This window comes from Lissotriton vulgaris, chromosome 5 (genome assembly GCF_964263255.1).
Source record: "Lissotriton vulgaris chromosome 5, aLisVul1.2, whole genome shotgun sequence".
Taxonomy (NCBI): domain Eukaryota; kingdom Metazoa; phylum Chordata; class Amphibia; order Caudata; family Salamandridae; genus Lissotriton; species Lissotriton vulgaris.
The window spans coordinates 324,255,994-324,274,764 of NC_141693.1; the positions used below are offsets into that span (position 1 = coordinate 324,255,994).

Genomic DNA, 18,771 nt, shown 5'->3' on the forward strand with positions numbered 1-18,771 from the left:
GTTCCTGGTCGATGAATGGCGTTTCTGTTGACCTGACACGTGTTTCATGGTCCATGGACAGGTTGGCTTCCAACTGGAGGTTTTGTTCCTGGAAACAGGGTGGGTGGTACCTCGATGTGAGGTTCCTGGTCAGTGTATGCACTGACTACTCATTAGACTTGTGATTTCTGGTCGAAGAACGAGGTGGCTGGTTATTCTACGTCTGTGTTTCCTGGTCCATGGACAGACTGGCTGGTTACTAGATGTGTAGTTCATGAACAGACTGGCTGGTTACTGGATATGTGGTTCCTGGTCAATGCATGAGGTGGCTGGCAACTAGACGTGTTTACTGCGCAGTGGATGGAAGGGTCACTCACTCTATCTATCAATCGCCCTCACTCGATCTATCTATCGCCCTCACTCAATCTATCTATCGCCCTCACTCAATCTATCTATCGCCCTCACTCAATCTATCTATCGCCCTCACTCGATCTATCGCCCTCACTCGATCTATCGCCCTCACTCGATCTATCTATCGCCCTCACTCAATCTATCTATCGCCCTCACTCAATCTATCTATCGCCCTCACTCAATCTATCTATCGCCCTCACTCAATCTATTTATCGTCCTCACTCAATCTATCTATCGCCCTCACTCAATCGATCTATCTCCCTCACTCAATCGATCTATCTCCCTCACTCTATCTATCTATCTATCTATCTATCTATCTATCTATCTATCTATCTATCGCCATCACTCTATCAATTTCCCTCACTCTATCTATCTATTGCCCTCACTCTATCTATCCCCCTCTCTCTATTTATCACACTCACTCTATCTATTGCCCTCACTCTATTTATTGCCCTCACTCTATCGCCCTCCCTCACTCTATCGCCCTCCCTCTATCTATTGCCCTCACTCTATCTATCGCCCTCACTCTATCTATCTATCTATCTATCTATCTATCTATCGCCCTCTATACATCTATATATATATCGCATCACCACAGCATCACTCAGGGGCACCACAGCATCACTCAGGGGCACCACAGCATCACTCAGGGGCACCACAGCATCACTATGCGTTACCACAGCATTACTGTACGCCACAGCATCACTCAGCACCACCACAGCATCAATCTGTGCAACCATTCAACAACAACTGGTTCAAATATGTTCTCTCAATGTTTCACGCTTTATTACAAATGTCACAAAAATATATCAATATTTCACTTCTGTTCTTGGATTTTCGTCACAAAATACACTGAACATAATCTTCACAAAAGTTATTTACAAAAGTTTAAGCTATTGCTATTATAAATTACATTAATTTTTATTTAAGTATTAATTATTTAAAAAAATTAAAAGCCATTGTTATTTGTAATATCAATACATCTAAGTCACGTACAAACAACACATATTGCATTACAAATGCTATAGGTGTCACATTTGCGAAAGTTAAAACTATTGGCATTGTAAATGACAAAGCTATTAATTTCGCTATTTTCAAACCCAACACATAAATAAAAAATGTGTCATTTACTATACCAATAGCTCAAACTTTCCTAATGCGAGACCTATTGCATTTCAAATGCTTGTTTTGTTTTTGTTCTTCTGTCCTTGAAATTATGTGAGCCTAAAAAGTACATTCTGACCAACACATGAGCCATTGATTTTCATCATGGGTACAATAAGCAGTGTTCGGGGGGGGGGGGATGCCAGGCTGGGATTGCCCCTCCCCCCACCCCGCCAGCCTGAGAAACAGAGACTCATTCTGCTGTGGTACAGATGCTTCTGTCCTAGACCCTCTGTTTGCCAGCACTGCACAGAAAGAATTATGAGAGGGTCTCCTCTTTCTCAGCCCTCCATTTCCGGGGAACGACTATTCTCTGTGTAGGGGCCAAGTGCCAACTTTCCTATCGCGTCTAGCTTCTGCCAGGAGAATACAACCCGTCTTGTTTTCCTGCTTTTCTTCTCATTCAAGAGAAACTTGGAAGAGAGCTTAACATTTCAGAATCGTATAATGGGACTCAAAATAATGCTGCTTATTTATTTCATAGCCTTGTGTAGAAAATTCCACACCAAGCGCATTCAGATCAAGGCTCTCTGCATAGTCTTCAGGTCTTTACACAACTCTGCCCCAGCCTCTCTAGCCCAACGTTTTCAATGCTACACTCCTGTAAGACCTCTTCGCTCTTCTCTTAGTGGAAATCTTGTTGTCCATAAGTTTTAAAAAGCAATTTGTGGCGGGAGAAGTTTTGCAGCCTGTGCAGTTAGGTTGTGGAACCTGCTCCCCCTAAAACTTAAGAGCAAATCAAACCTACGGTATTAGAATTCAGGAAAAGTCTAAAAATGTGGTTATTTAACAAGTAGATCCTATCTTATTGCTGTCTTCCTTTAAAGTCTCATTGAGTTGTTTTAGCGCCTAGATACACCTGGGTAATATTGCGCTTTAGTAATGATATTTGCATTTCATTGAATTCATTTTGATGGTGTGATAGTGCTTCGTGACTTGTTGATTGCAGGAGGGAACGGAAGAGGTGTACGTTGATGGCATGGATTGTAAAAAGCATTGGCAAAGTCAATAGATCAAACTGATGATACCTATTGGATTTGGTAAACATTTTTAGCCATGCTGTAGTTTGCAGAAGCATATCTGAAAAGTAAATAAAGAAATTGCACTGTGACTTTGCCATTGTGTCATTTGGAGGCTTGTGCCAGTATTGTGGCAAGCATTTTTTTTATTTGCCAATGAGTAATGGATTAGTAAATAAGTTGTGTGAAATGTGTGTGTTTTTTAAAAACAAAAAACAAGGGCATTGGTTAGGTTGGGGAGAGAGTCAACACAGATGGAGGGGAGGGAGTGCGGGAGAGAATGACGCTGCACAAATGACCGAGAACAATGGGAAAGCAAACAGACAGCGAAGGTGGGGGATTGGAAGGCACATAGACCACACATTGACAATGGAGAGTGGGTGGGTGCAGATGGAGAAGCACGTGGACAGAGGAAGGCAGGGAGAGTGAGACACATGAACATCGATTTTGGAGTTGGTAAGTATGAAAAGCAAAGGAAGCTTATGGGGTGGGGAGGAAGCAAGAATGGGAGATGTGTGAGGGGAGGGGTAGAGGAGAGATTCACAGGCAAGAAAGAGGAACACAAAGTACACTAGGAAGACAGCTGGAAAACATATGCACTCTTGTAGAGCTCTTCACAAAAAGAAAAGTAGCGTCTGAATAGGGAGCAGTGGAAGGATACAAGTAATGAGTCCGTGCTCCAGGGGCGGGACAAACACCAGACGAGAAAGGAAAGCCCAGGGAAGATGACAAATATGAATTAATCAAATGAGAGTGACAATAAAGCCAACCAATTGTAAGCAATGAATGAGCTCTAAGCCCACTGCTAGCTAACAATATGTCTTGCAACAGACAGCAGATTTGATGTCTAGGTGAGAGCTAAACATGATCAGTGTTTTTCAGTTCAAGGGATACTAGGACAAGACAGAGAGCGACTCTAGGAGGAAGTAGGCTGCCATCTTCCCCTTACCCTCCGAGGCTGCAGTCACACCCCTCGCATACCATCACCCTTACAGAAACCATTAGCCATTGGTCAGCAGCTTAAGTGCAAATTGGAGGAAAGAATGGATGGGGCTTTATCATTTCCTCAAGTGCTTGTCTTCTGGGAGATCAGAAGCATCAGGAGGAGTTCTCAGTAAGATGCTGAAGGCTTGCCCTTAGGAGTTGGCAGTCAGTCATCTGCTAGACTGGACCTGAAGTGTTAAAGATTTCAGTCTCACTTGCAGCTCTGATAAGACCCTGTTTTCTTCTCATTTGATGACTCTGGAAAGTGTTTCAGATGTGTTTGGTAGACGTATCACTACAACATTTCTAGGGCTATAACGAGAAGGAATATTTGCAGAACACTGGCCTTATATCTAACTGAGTGCTGGTACCACACAGGGATAGACGTGCTTCATGATACAACCGACACTGTGCAAAATAATGTGATAGCATGACCAGCTTTTTTAATATTACACATTGCGTATATACCTTCTGATGGACACAACCCATCTCAACCTCTTCATAAGTGGACTTCCACGCTCTTCAAAATCCTGTTTTCCATCAAAACAATTCTTTGGGAATTAAAGCAATTGCTATTCTACGTTGACTAGAGATCAATATTGTAGTGTTGCTATGTTTTGTGCACTACTGCTCTGTTTTGTGTATTGTTTCATTTGTTTTGTCAACAGCTACACAAATGTGCATTGATTTATAAATAGCGAAGTATAAAATGTGGAATCATTTTTGTTGTAGTTTTACATTTTTTTTTTAACATTATCTAAATTGTATGTTCCCTTGTAGCCAATGTTCTCTGATGTGACACCAAATCAAAAGATGTTTGTGGTCAACACTCACACATCCAATATCATTCCTCACACGGGTGCCCACCTCCATGGGTTAACGATCCCAAAACACAATATTTCTGTAAATGATGGAGCGAGAGGCACTCCGACATTTTACGGATGGTTCATATTATCAGTTTAGTTAATAATTCCTTATCAATCACATCACGGTGGGGTGACGAAGACTCTTTGGCACCCCATTGTGATGTTATGAATTGAAAACTATATTTTAAATATGCTCTGCCGTGTGCGTGCCTGTGCAGAAGATGTGTACAGTTGTATTATTGATGTATGGTTTTTATGCAGCTCTTGATGAACACCCATGACACTATCCTCTTGTATAATGCCGGGGCATCTGTTTTGTAGACCATTACTTTATCTATGTCATTCTGCTTCTTTTAGGTCCATTGCAAGTCTCTAAGATGTCGAACAGACATTCTGATTCCTCCCTTGCGGATGATGCCTCGTTTCTTCTGGACCGCAAGTTTTACTCAGAGCTGCAGCTCAACACCAATGCCGGCCAACCTTCAAGTCCTAAGACCGTGGAGTCTGCTAGCAATGCCGCCTTCGGTCCGGACTCCGTAGTGACTACCAGCAATGGTCGCCGAATCGTCCTCAGCACAGAGAGCCCTGCAGCCCTCAAAGTGGGCACCCAACAGCTCATCCCCAAAGGCTTGGCCGTGGCCACTAAAACCAAGGTGCAGCGGCACCACACCTTCCAGGTGGCCACGTTGACTAAAGACCTAGCCCGGAATGACCCAAAGCGGATCTCCGCACCCAACATTTCCCTGGATGACCTTGATGGTGAAGAGGATATTGGGGGGACGCTACAACGGAACCTGCGGAACCAGTCTTATAGGGCGGCCATGAAGGGTTTTAAGGACAGCGATGAGGCCGATCAAATGAAACCGATCTCGTTCTCTTCCTTAAAGCCTGTGATGGAGGACCCATCGGCACAACCTCCCCGCAGCCCCCTGAGATCCAAGGTAAGACCATTCACAATTCTGTTTTATTTTCTACCAGATATCCTGTTTTCTGCCATTTGTTCCAATCATGTTCACCCTCCTCAGGACTATTGCTACACTGCAATCTCTGAACACATTGGCAATATCATAGATATGGGGAGTGTTCGTATCCCGCTTCCGTATCCGGATTCAATCCAGGTCAAATGGGTCGCCATAGGTTTTTGCTGCACCAGTTTCTGTCTACTCTGTCCAGCAGCCGAGGTCCTCTGAAAGTCTTCCTTGAGGTTTAGGCGATAATTCAGGCGGACTCCTAAACTCCAGACAATTATATGTAAATCCTAAGGTGCCCCGCTTGCATGAATGCCTCTACTTCATCGTGTAGTAAACCCTGACCCTATATCGCCCCCTTGTGGCTGAGTGTGAGAGTACAAGTGCTGCCCGAGATAAAATCGCCTGTTTTTCGCTCGGTGCTCACTTGGTGCAAGTGTCCCAGTTATGTGTTGTTTCTTAATCTCAAAATCCCACTCAGTCGTACACATTGACTTTCTTCCCCCTTTCTCTCTTTCCCACACCCCTACTCCTTGAAAGTCTTGCTCAGCCACTACCATCACAATTATGCTACTCTTGTGCTGTCACAATTACTTACTATAATGCTCCCACTCACGTCCTTTTCTCCCTCCCTGCCATACTGACCCCCCTCCACCTCCCTTCCTCTCTCTTTTATATCTGGCCTATCAACCCTCATTTGCCTCAAACAGAAGCAACGTGTCTTTCTTGTATGGCCAACGTGGTGCCTGCCGGAGAGGTACCACCTGGGCAACCATCTTGTTTTGCCTTGGGCTACAAGCAGTCCCACAGGCAGCGAGGCCGAGTGCTTGGGACACCTCTATCTCTAGGTTGCACGCAACAACTATACGTTTCTGTGATCAAGAGATAATGTAGTGTCAGGTGATTGATGACCATATAAGAAACCACGAGACAGGCACTTATTGCCATTACTGTTGGCAGTATCGGCAAAGGTGTCAAAGAGTGAATGGGTATGGCGTCTGAACTGCTCCCACGCGATCTGGATGGCTCTCTGCAGAGTAGCAGTGAGAAGAGGCAGGGTGTCAAACATTCCTATGCATCTGTGTGTGATCAGTGTGCACCTTATGTTCGCGGCCACAGGGGTTATGGAGCAGTTGAGAACTAACGGAACTAACGGACACTGTAGGGTTTACTCAGACAAAATGAAAAGAGGAAATAGTATGTGACATATTATGTGGTTAAACGCTAATTATGGATGTCATTCTGCGCCGTTTTGCATAGCTATTTCAACTTTTTAACGCACTTTAAAGAAACAGGAGCCAAATGCTTTAGAATATGCATAGGTTAATTAAAATTACATATATTTAATAAGCAGATGTTTTCGAAATGGTATTAACTTTAGTCAATCACCTCATTGTAACATGTTTTACACATACTGTTTTATTATGGGAGGTAGAAAAGACTTGATAAAACAGTGCTCTTTCGAGAAGGTGCAAGAACTCTGTTTTAACAACAGTTCATGTTCTGTATTTTGTTGTACAAAATTTTGTGTAAAAAGTTTTACACTGAGGAAAAATAACCGCTCTTCTTCTAATAAACTGAGACTGTATTTTATGTTTTAGATCCCAAACACAACACCTCCTTAGGTTACATACTTTAGTGTCTCAAACTAGAAGATTTAAGAAGTCACACCTGAAAAAGTGATGTAAATGTTTCAGATTCTCAATGCCCTTTTTGTTGAGAGAATTGTTGCTTTTCGAACAGTGTCCATGATGTAAACTTGAATAGGGATGCCTTGTGAAGTGAAATATTTTTTGGATTTTTAAGGAAAAAAAATCATTCTTAACACTCTTTAGTTTGCGTTTAACTATGTTAAGTTTTTGGCTGCTGTGTAGTCCATTCTATCATTTAAGGATACTAACAGCGCCCTCCTCACTTTTGTAAGCCCGAATACAGTAAACAGCAAGAAATTGACGATTTAACCTTTGCAGCGAGTCTGGTGTTTGGGTTTTTCCCTTGTGCAACATTTTAATAATTGTTAATTCAGATAGACACTTTTTTGAGCGCAATCTGCAATTTATGCAGATGGATTATGTGGCAAGTGTGGCAAATCCATAATTACATGGAGAACGGTGTGGCTGCGGATCCTGTAATGTCATTTGTACTGATCAAGAGTACAAAGTGTCCTAAGACTGATGTATTTACTTGTCCTCACTGCAACGATCACCTATCGCCAACTCCGATCTCAGCAATAGAAGGGAGTGTTCCAGAATCTCAGGCTTCTTTTTGCCTGGAGCTAGTGTAATGGGATAGTCTTGTGGTGCTGGCTGTACTAACCGCTTCCTACCTCCGATGCACAATGCATTCACCCCAAGGTGCATTTCTCTTTCTCTAGCTGCATCAATTTCAGAAAGCCATATAATGACTGGCCATTTCAAGTTAAGTGTGGCGGTAATTGTGATAGGGTTGACACACGATAATACTATATGGAATGTCCAACAAAGTATAGGGTCACATTTAAAATAATAAGGGCTGATCAACTGGAGAAACTCTTTTTATGTCAGGGAGTCTTGGACTGCACGATATCCATTCAGTCTGACACTAGACCCTATCATGAGTCATGACATCGATTGTATTGTTAAATAATCTAGGCATCTTATTTCAGAGCACCAGCAAATTATGTTTGGCAATATAGCCTGAACAATAAACAAAGTGGTTCTGTATCTGCCAAAGCATCATGGCAGCGCTCAACTCCTTGTGTGGCAATGGAAAGGAAGTGGAACCCATCTGAAGATCACTGTGGGGTTCAGAGTTTATAGTGCAGCCGTAGCATATGCACTGGAGAGTCCATTCAGAATACCACGGGGCATCGTTGTTTCTCCACTCTCGTTTTTTAAGCTGGCCAAGTTTAGCAACAAATGCATCTTCTAGGGAAGAGCCAGATCTTAACAACCATTGAAAGCCACCTGGAATTCAAGAACGATTCGATCTTCGCTGAAAGAACGTTCAAGCGTTTAGCTACTTGTTTGGAGAAGAAAGTCCCGCAATGTGATTCTTCTAATAAGCAGGGATGGTCCGCTGTGGTGATAGCCTAGAAGGCATGTTCTCTTCTTCAAGCGTGCTTTGAAAGTTGGGTCCTTACCGTCTGGAAATGGGAAGCCAATGAGGTGTTCTGTGTCTGGCATGATGTGGTTATTTTGATGAACGTCTCTGTGTTGTCTTGCCACCTTGTTCAGGGTTCTTTGCAGTCGTCACAATAATGAAAGTGAGATCCCCTGGTAGAGTCTGTTTGCCTATTAAAGATGTGTCAGTGAGAATAAGGGAAGTATTCACTTGGAACTTTTGTGGGAATACTAAATGTGAGACATTGGGGTCTGCTGAGAATAAATGGCACTTCTTATGGCTTACTCAGGAAACCACTGGTTGGCTGGAATTCATGTTTACTTTCAGGTTTCTCACTTCTTTAAATTTTGGTATTTGTACTTCAGGTTCCTGTGGCCAGATTGGCTAGGGATAGTGGTTCTTCCAATCTTCCAATGTCAGGATTTGTGTTTTGGATTTCATTAAGTTTAGGTGATTAATCAACATCCATTGATCGAAGGTTCTGAGACGGTGATATGGTCTGGATCAATCAAAATCCCTTAGATTTTACAGTTTTATCAACATCATGGCCATCAGTGTAGTAGTAACATATCAAGTTGGAGGGACCGATGAATTTTCAGCAGTGGGCTCAGATCGACATTAAAGGTGAATGGAGTGATAATGGATCCTTGAAGTAGACCTGCCCTGATGTTGGAAGACGAAGATTTGAATCTGAAAGCAAGACGGCTCTTAATCTGTCGCAGATCCAGTCAAGGATACTTCCGGCAATGCCACGTTTGTGTTGTTCTCTCTATAAGGGTGTGGTGGTGACCTCTGCTAAACAGGCAGGTTTCTGATGATTTAAAATGGGTTAATTAGCAATGTGCTAATTATGTTATGTAGTTAAGGATGAGGCCTACAGATGTGTAAAACAAGAATTAACTTTGTGGGAACAACTTTTGTATGAAGCTGGCAAGGAATATGTCTATTAGTAAACTGGGCAAAATCGTTTGAGAAGATTGATATTTTTATTTTTTGAACTGTATGAAACTCAGGACATCTAATATTTGGTTGTCTCAACTGGGGTTTAATCACACCCATCTGAAGTACTTATGGGGTTCTGGAGACGGTCCTCTTTCTGTTGGGAAAAGTTAAACTTAACACATTCTAATAATTATGCCGACAAATTTAATGTTGGGAAAATGTGGGTATATATTGGGTTCATCAAGGGCGTTTGATGGTAACTATAAACTTTACAAACAAACAAATACAATAAACAATATAGAAAGAGCTGCTTATATATTTGTAGGGCAGTGCCTTTAGAACTGAATTGCTGTGGGCGGAGGTATTTTGGTTGCAATGCAGTTGTGAGACTGTTCTTGGATACAGTGATTTGTGTGCGGCTAATTATTGGATATAAAAATGTACAGATGACATGATTATTTCGACTCTGTATCACACTTTACACAATGACTGAAGGACCGCTATAAAGGCATGCTGTTGAGTGGTTAACAGTGAAAATTAAAGTAATAGCCTTAATAGTATCTGTCTTATTTTCCCACCTGTGACCTGGGGCAGAGGTTTCTAAGTGGTGAGAGGGTAAGGGTTAAGCTCAAAACGGATGTACGGCTTCGCAACGCGTACTTTTACATCGCGTGCCGTTACAATGCGTTTTTTTCAACGCAAGTCGTTACCACGACTTGCGTTGGAGGGGGTGCAGACTTAGGAATTTTTTTATTTACTATTCCAACACCAGCCTACGTACAGTAGGGAAGGTGTTGGATAGTAAATTAAATAATTCCTTGTCCTGCAGCGCCCTCCAGCGCAAGTCGTGGTAACGACTTGCATTGCAAAGACCGCGTTGTAACGGCACGGCGGTGTAACAGCCGCGTCGTAAAGGCTGTTCACCCTCAAAACTGAAGTCATAGGCAATAGAGTAGGAGTTTGTTCGGGTCAAGATAAATATCTACTGGTTATGACTTTACAAAACAGAGGTATCACCCTGGTTGTACAATTCATAAACATTTGATCTTTATTCAAATAAGTATCCTTGTAGTGTAAAGAGAACTTTATACAGACTCGGTCTTCATATAGGAAAGCTGTTTCTAGGGTTACACATTTTAAAGGCTCGAGTGGTAATCACTAAGGTTACAGAAATCTTGGTGACTTAGACTTCGGGCCTTGCCATTTGGGTACAGAGATTGTATAGACCCAGAGATCTGAACAATCCAACTGAATGTGATTCTATATATAAGAGGCTCAGACTTTGGGTAGCTGACCCTTAGATTACACCTATTTTACAGGTGATGGTACCAATCCCTTTGCTTGTAGGAATTTGAAAGGCTTTGTCTGTGCTGCCTCTTTAACATGAGGAACCGCTCAGACTTTAGCAGAGCTACCCCATATGTTACACAAATCTCTTATTCTGAACAGCACAGCTATGCCTCAGAGTTATTGTAAATACGTTATCCTTGAGGCCTGTCTCTCAAGCATAGGCTTTGGATTGGTAACTTAACCTTTTATTGCGCACAGACATTACAGGAGAAGGTCTTTGACCGCCAGAGCCATCACTCCAGTTAGTCACCTTAGAGGCCAGACATCTGACAGCAAGCTACTGTGTTTGTTGCATTGATCTTAATGGCAAAGCTTATGACAACTGTTATAGCCTGACTTCAATGGTATTCATGCCCTGCCTGTAGAATCTTACAGTGATGACATGCCTTGGAATGTTGTAAGTCAAATAGTCGCAGTTGACTGGGCTGAGCTGCCTGCTCCTGGTGGGGTCTTGTTGTGATCTTGTAACTATCCTTAATAAAACCTCTTTATATCACCTGAACCTGCGTGGACTTGATCACCACAACACAATATAATCTGATTACAGAGACCTTAACGCCTCTGGCATCTGACAGCAAAGTTGTAGTTCAGTTTATAGAAATCCTACAGGTTCAGGAATTTGGAAGAAAAATGTGTTACTAAGGTTACATCTGCCCGACAGACATCAGCTTACGACAACACATCTAGCAGTTACAGAGCCCTTACCGGTTCAGGCATCTAACAACAATTTTTACTTTTTAAGTTATCTAGATCTTACAAACTCAGGCATTTGACAGCAGAGGTGCCCCTCATGAATCTGAGAGCAAACCTATCCCCTGGGTGATATGGATTATACAGGCTCTGTCCTGTGGCAGCAGAATGTTCCTGCAGGTACGGAGATCATACAGGCTCAAACATCTAGAAGCAAGGATACACCCAGGTTGTGCAGACTCAACATGTTAGGACATTTGACAGCAGAGATATCCCTCAGTTTTCAGAGATATTTAAGGTCTAGACCTGTGAAAGAAAAGCTGTCCCTCAGGTTACATAGATCTTCCCGACTCAGTCATTTAGCTGCAAAAACATCCCTCGTGTTAAACAGATCTTGCAGACATGGTCTTTGGAAAGATGCACTATTTACAGGGTTATAGGATTACAGAGGGTTAGAGGGTTCTAACCATGAAGCTACCATTCCGTTAAACATACGATAGTGGTCAGGTCTTAAAACGGCGCAGCTATCCTTCAGGTTACTAATTTGGGAAAATATCTCGCCTCCGGGAGATATAAGTTTTAATTGACGGCCTTGGGACTACATTGTCATCTCCGTTCTGAATGGTAAACCATTAGAGGCATCAAAAGGTGTTAGAGTGCATCTGTCCAGCTTCCAAATGGCCCTAATATATAATTTAAAAGGGATTTGGTGGCCAGTAAATTTTAGGTTCTGTCTAAAGGGATCTGTACCTCTGGCGTTGACCGCCTTCAGCACTGGGACCCTGCTTCTTTAAAGGGTGCCCCTATTGATGAAAGTGAACTTTTTTTTAGTAAATAAGTATAAACTCTCTTTGCATATAAACTGGGATCAGCAGTCAATGTAAACATCACCTATATACAGACGCAATATACAAAGCAAAGGGCTCCGCTCTCCGAGCTCCTTTCACCTGCAGACACCAGCCCTGTGGAGGCAGCGGCAGATATCTGGTCACTCCTATAGGGGGAGTGTGGGAATAGCTTGTGGGGCCTGGCTGAAGCCCCCTTTGCATAAGCAATAAATGAAACATGACAACACCCCGATTCAGATGAGAATCTTCCGGTTTATAAATACTAAAACTGGTTTATTTTAGCTTTCACATGTTTACCCCACTTCCATGTGAAATAATCCCCCGATAATTTTTTTACATTTTTTTTATTTTAAATGATGTTAAGATCATTTTTACATACACAGTACAGATAAAGTGAAGGCAATACTGGTCATGTTATAGCGTCATACGTTGCAGTTAGTATACATTAGATATGGTGGGACGCTTATATGTTGAGCATGCATAATCGGCCTTTGACATTTGCAGCATTTCAGCGTTCTTGTGCGTTGCCTTCGTGAGCAGGAAAAAGAAAATGGGAGGTGAGAGAAAAGTGGGAGAAAAGGGAAGAGGACTAATCTCCCTCTTTACTCTTTCCACATTTTGCAATGTTTGTCAGGTTCACCCTGGTTTTGCCATTAGTGCCAGGTGTCGTCTCGGACTGGTGTCTGTATTTCCAAGTTACCCAGCGTGCCACTTCCGGTACTTTGCACTTTGCAACTGGCTGACAGGGCTTGTGAGCCGCCATTCCGCTGGCCAGCAGCCAACTTCTGGCAAACACGACTCCTCTGCCCCAAAGAACTTCTCCTTTGCTGGAGGTTTCTATGGTGAGGCAGATTAATGCGCACTCAGTGACTTTGAACTCTTACGGTCCCAGGAGCCATTGGCTCAGAGGGCTCTGCGCAGTGATGGACAGGCCGGGGGGAGGTCAGTTAAAGGGTTTAAGCTTGGGCAGAGGCAAGCTGACCTCCTGCCACAACTGGGAGTTTCTGGGGCTTGCGGTTACCTCTGAAAGCCTGCAGGGGTTGGGCAAAGTCGGTAACCTGTCAAAAGGGCCTTCCTGCGACTCATCCGGTGCCTTCTTGACTTTTCATTCAAAACCGTATACAAACTTGCATTTCCATTTCAATTTCGGACGCCTCTTCAATAATATTAAAACAAAGAAGTTAAAGCTGAAGTGTTTTTAGGTCTCGGCGTCAACGCGCGGAAGCGCGTCTCCGCCGAGATCTTTTGTCAGCGACTATCATTCCCAGGAGACAGTCCTGGCCACGCGCATCCTTCCAGGCGATTTGTAACTGGAGCGCGCGCTGTGGCCAGGCGCTGTCTCCTGGGAAGCGCAAGCACCACACACGCATGCGAATACACACACACACGCGCCCATGCATGCACGCACATACATACATACAGAGACACCACCCCTGACTCATACACACACGCGCGCACACACGTGCACCGAGGCCCCCCTCCCCCTCCCCCGCCGTCACCGTCGCATACATACACACACACACACGAGCATACACACACACAAGTGCACCAATCGCGCTCCAGCCTTTTGGAACTTACCGTACCTCAGCACGCGGCGCCCAACCTCCTGCTGGCGCGGCCCCGGGGCTCTACACCGCTCACAGGAGCCCCGGGCCGCGAGACGCTACGACTCCGCCTGCCTCCTCTTCCGGTGTGAACGTGGCCCCGCCCCCGTCACAGGCGACTGTGCCTGACTTCCGGGGCGGCCGCGAGTTCAATGAAATCGTGAGGGGTGACAGAGGCCAAGTCCCACTTGAGTTTGTTCAGCGTCAACAGCTCCATTTGCACTAATTCGTCGGGTCCGATGGAGTTATCAGTATAAATGCAAAGTTTTTCCGCCGTTAGAGGAATGGTTTCTTTCATTTTTGAGGCCACGAACATGCAGGTAGCCCCCAGCAGCTGCAATCTGTTTTTCTTCAGCGGTTCCACCGACAAAAATCTGTCCAAGTAATTCATGGCTAATGGGAACACCTCCTCTTCACATTTCTGCTCTTCACAAACCTCCAGCATCCAGGTAAGCCCTTCGGATGGTTTCCACCTCGCAGCACAGCAGCTGATGTTCCATGTCTCCCCCGGCGCGCGGTGCCTGCTCTTGAGAGGGGGTGCGGGGTGCCCTTGCTGTCCTGTGAGTGAGAGACCTCCGTTCAGTGCTTGCTGCTGCCGCGATACTAAGAAAGCTTTTTCAGAAACTATGTAGGAGCGTGATTGGAGACCCACAACAGCAAATAACCCAATCACAAACACGCTGGTACATTGCACAGGCAGAATCTACTACATTAACTGATGCAAATGAAAAGCATCTTTGCTTCTACTTCAGGACGTACAACCATTTTCAAAATATTAAATGACCTAAGTCTACTTAAATTAAAACGACTGCTCTTTCTGCTGCAACACTTCCAAGGTGCTCCAAGATGTATGTATGTCAAGCTTTGCATGCAGCCTGTACAAAAGTCCCTGCAGGTTTCAGATACAAAAGGCAGTGAGCGGGCTAGGGTGTGAGTGCAGAGTGGTGAGTGCAGAGTGGTGAGTGCAGAGTGGTGAGTGCAGAGTGGTGAGTGCAGAGTGGTGAGTGCAGAGTGGTGAGTGCAGAGTGGTGAGTGCAGAGTGGTGAGTGCAGAGTGGTGAGTGCAGAGTGGTGAGTGGTGAGTGGTGCAGAGTGGTGAGTGGTGCAGAGTGGTGAGTGGTGCAGAGTGGTGAGTGGTGCAGAGTGGTGAGTGGTGCAGAGTGGTGAGTGGTGCAGAGTGGTGAGTGGTGCAGAGTGGTGAGTGGTGCAGAGTGGTGAGTGGCGCAGAGTGGTGAGTGGCGCAGAGTGGTGAGTGGTGCAGAGTGGTGAGTGGTGCAGAGTGGTGAGTGGTGCAGAGTGGTGAGTGGTGCAGAGTGGTGAGTGGCGCAGAGTGGTGAGTGGCGCAGAGTGGTGAGTGGCGCAGAGTGGTGAGTGGTGCAGAGTGGTGAGTGGTGCAGAGTGGTGAGTGGTGCAGAGTGGTGAGTGGTGCAGAGTGGTGAGTGGTGCAGAGTGGTGAGTGGTGCAGAGTGGTGAGTGGTGCAGAGTGGTGAGTGGTGCAGAGTGGTGCAGAGTGCAGAGTGGTGGTGAGTGCAGAGTGGTGGTGAGTGCAGAGTGGTGGTGAGTGCAGAGTGGTGGTGAGTGCAGAGTGGTGGTGAGTGCAGAGTGGTGGTGAGTGCAGAGTGGTGGTGAGTGCAGAGTGGTGGTGAGTGCAGAGTTTTATTTTTGATTTAAAGAAAAAAAATGTCATGAGCAATGCCAATAGCTCTACCTTTAATGATGCCGAGACCATTGCATTGCAAATGCTTGTTTTGTTTTATTTGCAGTTTCTGCTCTTGTGTGACCAGCACAGGGTCTACCATTTAGGTACCTGTCAAACAGCAAGGCTTTCAAACATGTTCATCTCGTAAAGATGGCAAAACTAATTGTGCATAATACAACATGACTTGTAGGCCCTAGGTGGGACTGCGTAATTTGCAAGAAGCCATTGGTCAGAGCACGTTTCCCATATATAGTGTCAAGAACAGTACTGGCTTATCCCCTCCTCAGAACTTAAAAGGATGACGGAGGCCCGCCCCTTAAATTTGCTTCTCTTTCCCCAAGCTTTCTTCTCTTTCCATTATTACTTGCTTTACTTTTATCAGGCCCTCTGCAGGGTATTGCGGGCACCTGAACGTTCCCTTTATTTACCTTTCTGCTGGGTCTCTGAGGGAAAGTTGCGCCCCTAAAGCTTCTGTCAGTCTCCTTTGCAAACAAGGTCGAACAGTACAGGGCTTAGCTCATGGGAGGATGTATGGTGGTTGAACTGATTGCTCTCACCTACTGACATAATTTAGACCATGGAAAACTTGGGGGAAAGTGTTTGACTTCAATGTTCTGAAAAGTGGGCTATTTTAGGACTATTCTGGAACTATGTGATTTTGTTGGGAAGTCAGTTGCGTGTCCAATAAAAGGTGCACATCTCCACACAAGGTCCTATGGCCCACGGAGTTCCTTGGACAGTGCTGCAGTTCCAAGGTAGGTTATACCAATACAAGCATGGAAAAATAAGAGTGCAGCATTCGGATGTCACCCCTCGGTGTCTGCAATTTTACAGATGTGAATATGCTGCTGTGATAAACCCCAGATCACCGGGATGTGTACATTTTAATGCATGTGCTCCTATTTTTCTACGTACTTGATATTCAGCCATGCACGCAGCATACGAGAAAACCGCGCATGCGACTTTTACATTTCCCCCATTAATTCTGAAGAAGGCGTGAGAAGTCATGCTGCTAATCCCCAACAGATGTTTTAGATCAAGCCTTGCCAGCGCATGTGCTGTCTCTCGACATGCTGTAATCTAGTCTATGGGCTTCGACCTAGTCCATCACTTTTGATTGGTCCTATTTCATGCTGTGCATAAATCCGTGCTTTTAATAGGCCCATCTGTTTTATTTGTTCGCCTTGTGGTTTCTCCCCATAGTGACAGCCCCGATTACATGTGAGCCTCCCCTTATCCGCATTTATGTGGTTTAGTGCACTATTTTATTCTATTCTAATTCCACTCTCTTGTTGCCTCTCGGGCTCTGCGGACATGGTCATTTGTTCCTCCTGTTGCCTCACGGGCACAGTCATTTGTTTCCGCCGAACTCCTTTGTTTTGATCTGCGCATCTCCCCCACCTCTATTTATTTAGTTTAACAACATTCTGGGGATTTTTGGGCAGCGTGCCTTTACACATGGCAGCTGCATGGCATGCCAACTTTGCCACCATCTTCTAATTTTTGCTGGGTCAGCAGATGGCTTTGTCGGGAGGGGACTCACTTCAGTATGTTTCCAGTCCTCAGGGAAGGAGGCCGATATGATGCAGGCATTCAGGACTTTCTGGAGCTCGTCGCCAATCGTCTTTCTCCTGACGTTTAAGATGTGGTTCAGACAGGGTCCGTGAGTGCTCCCAAGTGTACGGAATTCATTATAGAGATTGTTATGTAAATAAATATGTTAAGTGCACGAATACCAACCGTTGTCTTGCCGCTGGTAGTCCGGAGTGAGCAAGGACCTCTATTAATCAAACAACCAATTTTTCAGGGCTTTCCGAAAAGCAGACCGGGTGGGTAGTGTTGTAATGGGAATGGGGAGTGTCAGGCTCCGCCTCTATCTCTTTGGAGCTGTGCTGAAAGACTCACACCTTCCCCCGAAGAACTACCCCAACATCTGGGTTAAAACACAGACCATTAAGGCAGTTTCACCGGGGAGGGAAAGGAAGGGAACAGCGGGGAGGGAGATCTGGAATGACAAATGAAAACGCTATTAGAATAAATCCCCCCGTACCCACTACTTTTCCACACTTCTGCTGATCAAACACCATGTAAATATCACACACTTTCCCTCATACCTGTGAAAGAAAATAACTAGGAATAATGCGAGGAGAAGAGACTTGAGGTGATACCAGGGACTCTGTTTCGCTGTGTAAGAGACAAAAGAACCTGCATGAACCCTGAAGCCTATAATCACTATGCTATTCACTCACAAAGTCCACACATACCATCTTAGGGATGCTCACCAAACAGCACAGGACCCCTTGTCTTTGATACCCCTCTCTCGTTTCTCCTGCATGTAAGATAAAATAAACAAAATTGTGGAAGAAAAACAAAAGACAGCAAACAGGGTTAATTCCTCCTTAACGTTGCTTGCATACTGGAATCACTTATGTTTATAGACTCGTGTTGCCAATCCAGTAACTCCAAACTTGAATTATGCACTTAGGCAACGTTGAGCAACTGCATCAGTGAATATGCTCACAAGAAGTCCTCACTGAACAAATGTGAACTCTCTCAGCCGAGCGAGTCACAGGGAAACCATTAGACACGCTACCTGCGTGTCCAGAACTGGAGCTCAATAAAGTCTCTTGAACATCCGTAACACACGCTGACCGCGTGATTAGAACTGTGGTCCACAAAAGGTGTCTGAGGGTTTTAAGGGCACCCGTAACAGAGAACAAATGCTTACTGCTACCACCGTTTACCGCACAAACACCCCCGAACTCAGCAGAATTATCGGCGCCGCCGCTGCCTTCTGATGCGGTTTTTATTTCCGGGTGTGCGCCTGATCTCGCGTCTCCTGCATGACTCGATTCTCGGCATGCCGGGAATTGTAGTCCCTACACTGGCCGTCGCGGGACTCGGCGATATTCGTTGCTGTTCCTCACGGGGAGGTTGAGATCTGACAGTACATCCCCCTCGCAAGAGCCACCAACCCTACACGGGTTTGTCCGGACAAGTTTTGTGGAAATTAGCCACCAGCCGGGGGGCGTGCACAGCCCCAGCAGGTTCCCACGAGTTCTCTTCAGGGCCGTAACCTTTCCAGGATAGCAAGAAGTACAAACGCCCCCTCACCCTCCTGTAGTCCAAGATCTTTTGCACCTCAT

General features: G+C 44.9%; 1 protein-coding gene across 2 annotated transcripts in view; it reads left to right on the forward strand.

The window, feature by feature from the left end:
- The window catches only part of ARHGEF16 (Rho guanine nucleotide exchange factor 16), a 340,813-nt gene that overhangs the window by 110,202 nt on the left and 211,840 nt on the right, over positions 1–18,771 (forward strand). For both annotated transcript variants that reach the window (XM_086921558.1, XM_086921559.1), the window contains exon 2: positions 4,781–5,364. In XM_086921558.1, coding sequence (XP_086777684.1) covers positions 4,801–5,364 — 564 coding nt within the window. In that variant the 5' untranslated portion in view covers positions 4,781–4,800. The remainder of the gene's footprint in view (positions 1–4,780; positions 5,365–18,771) is intronic.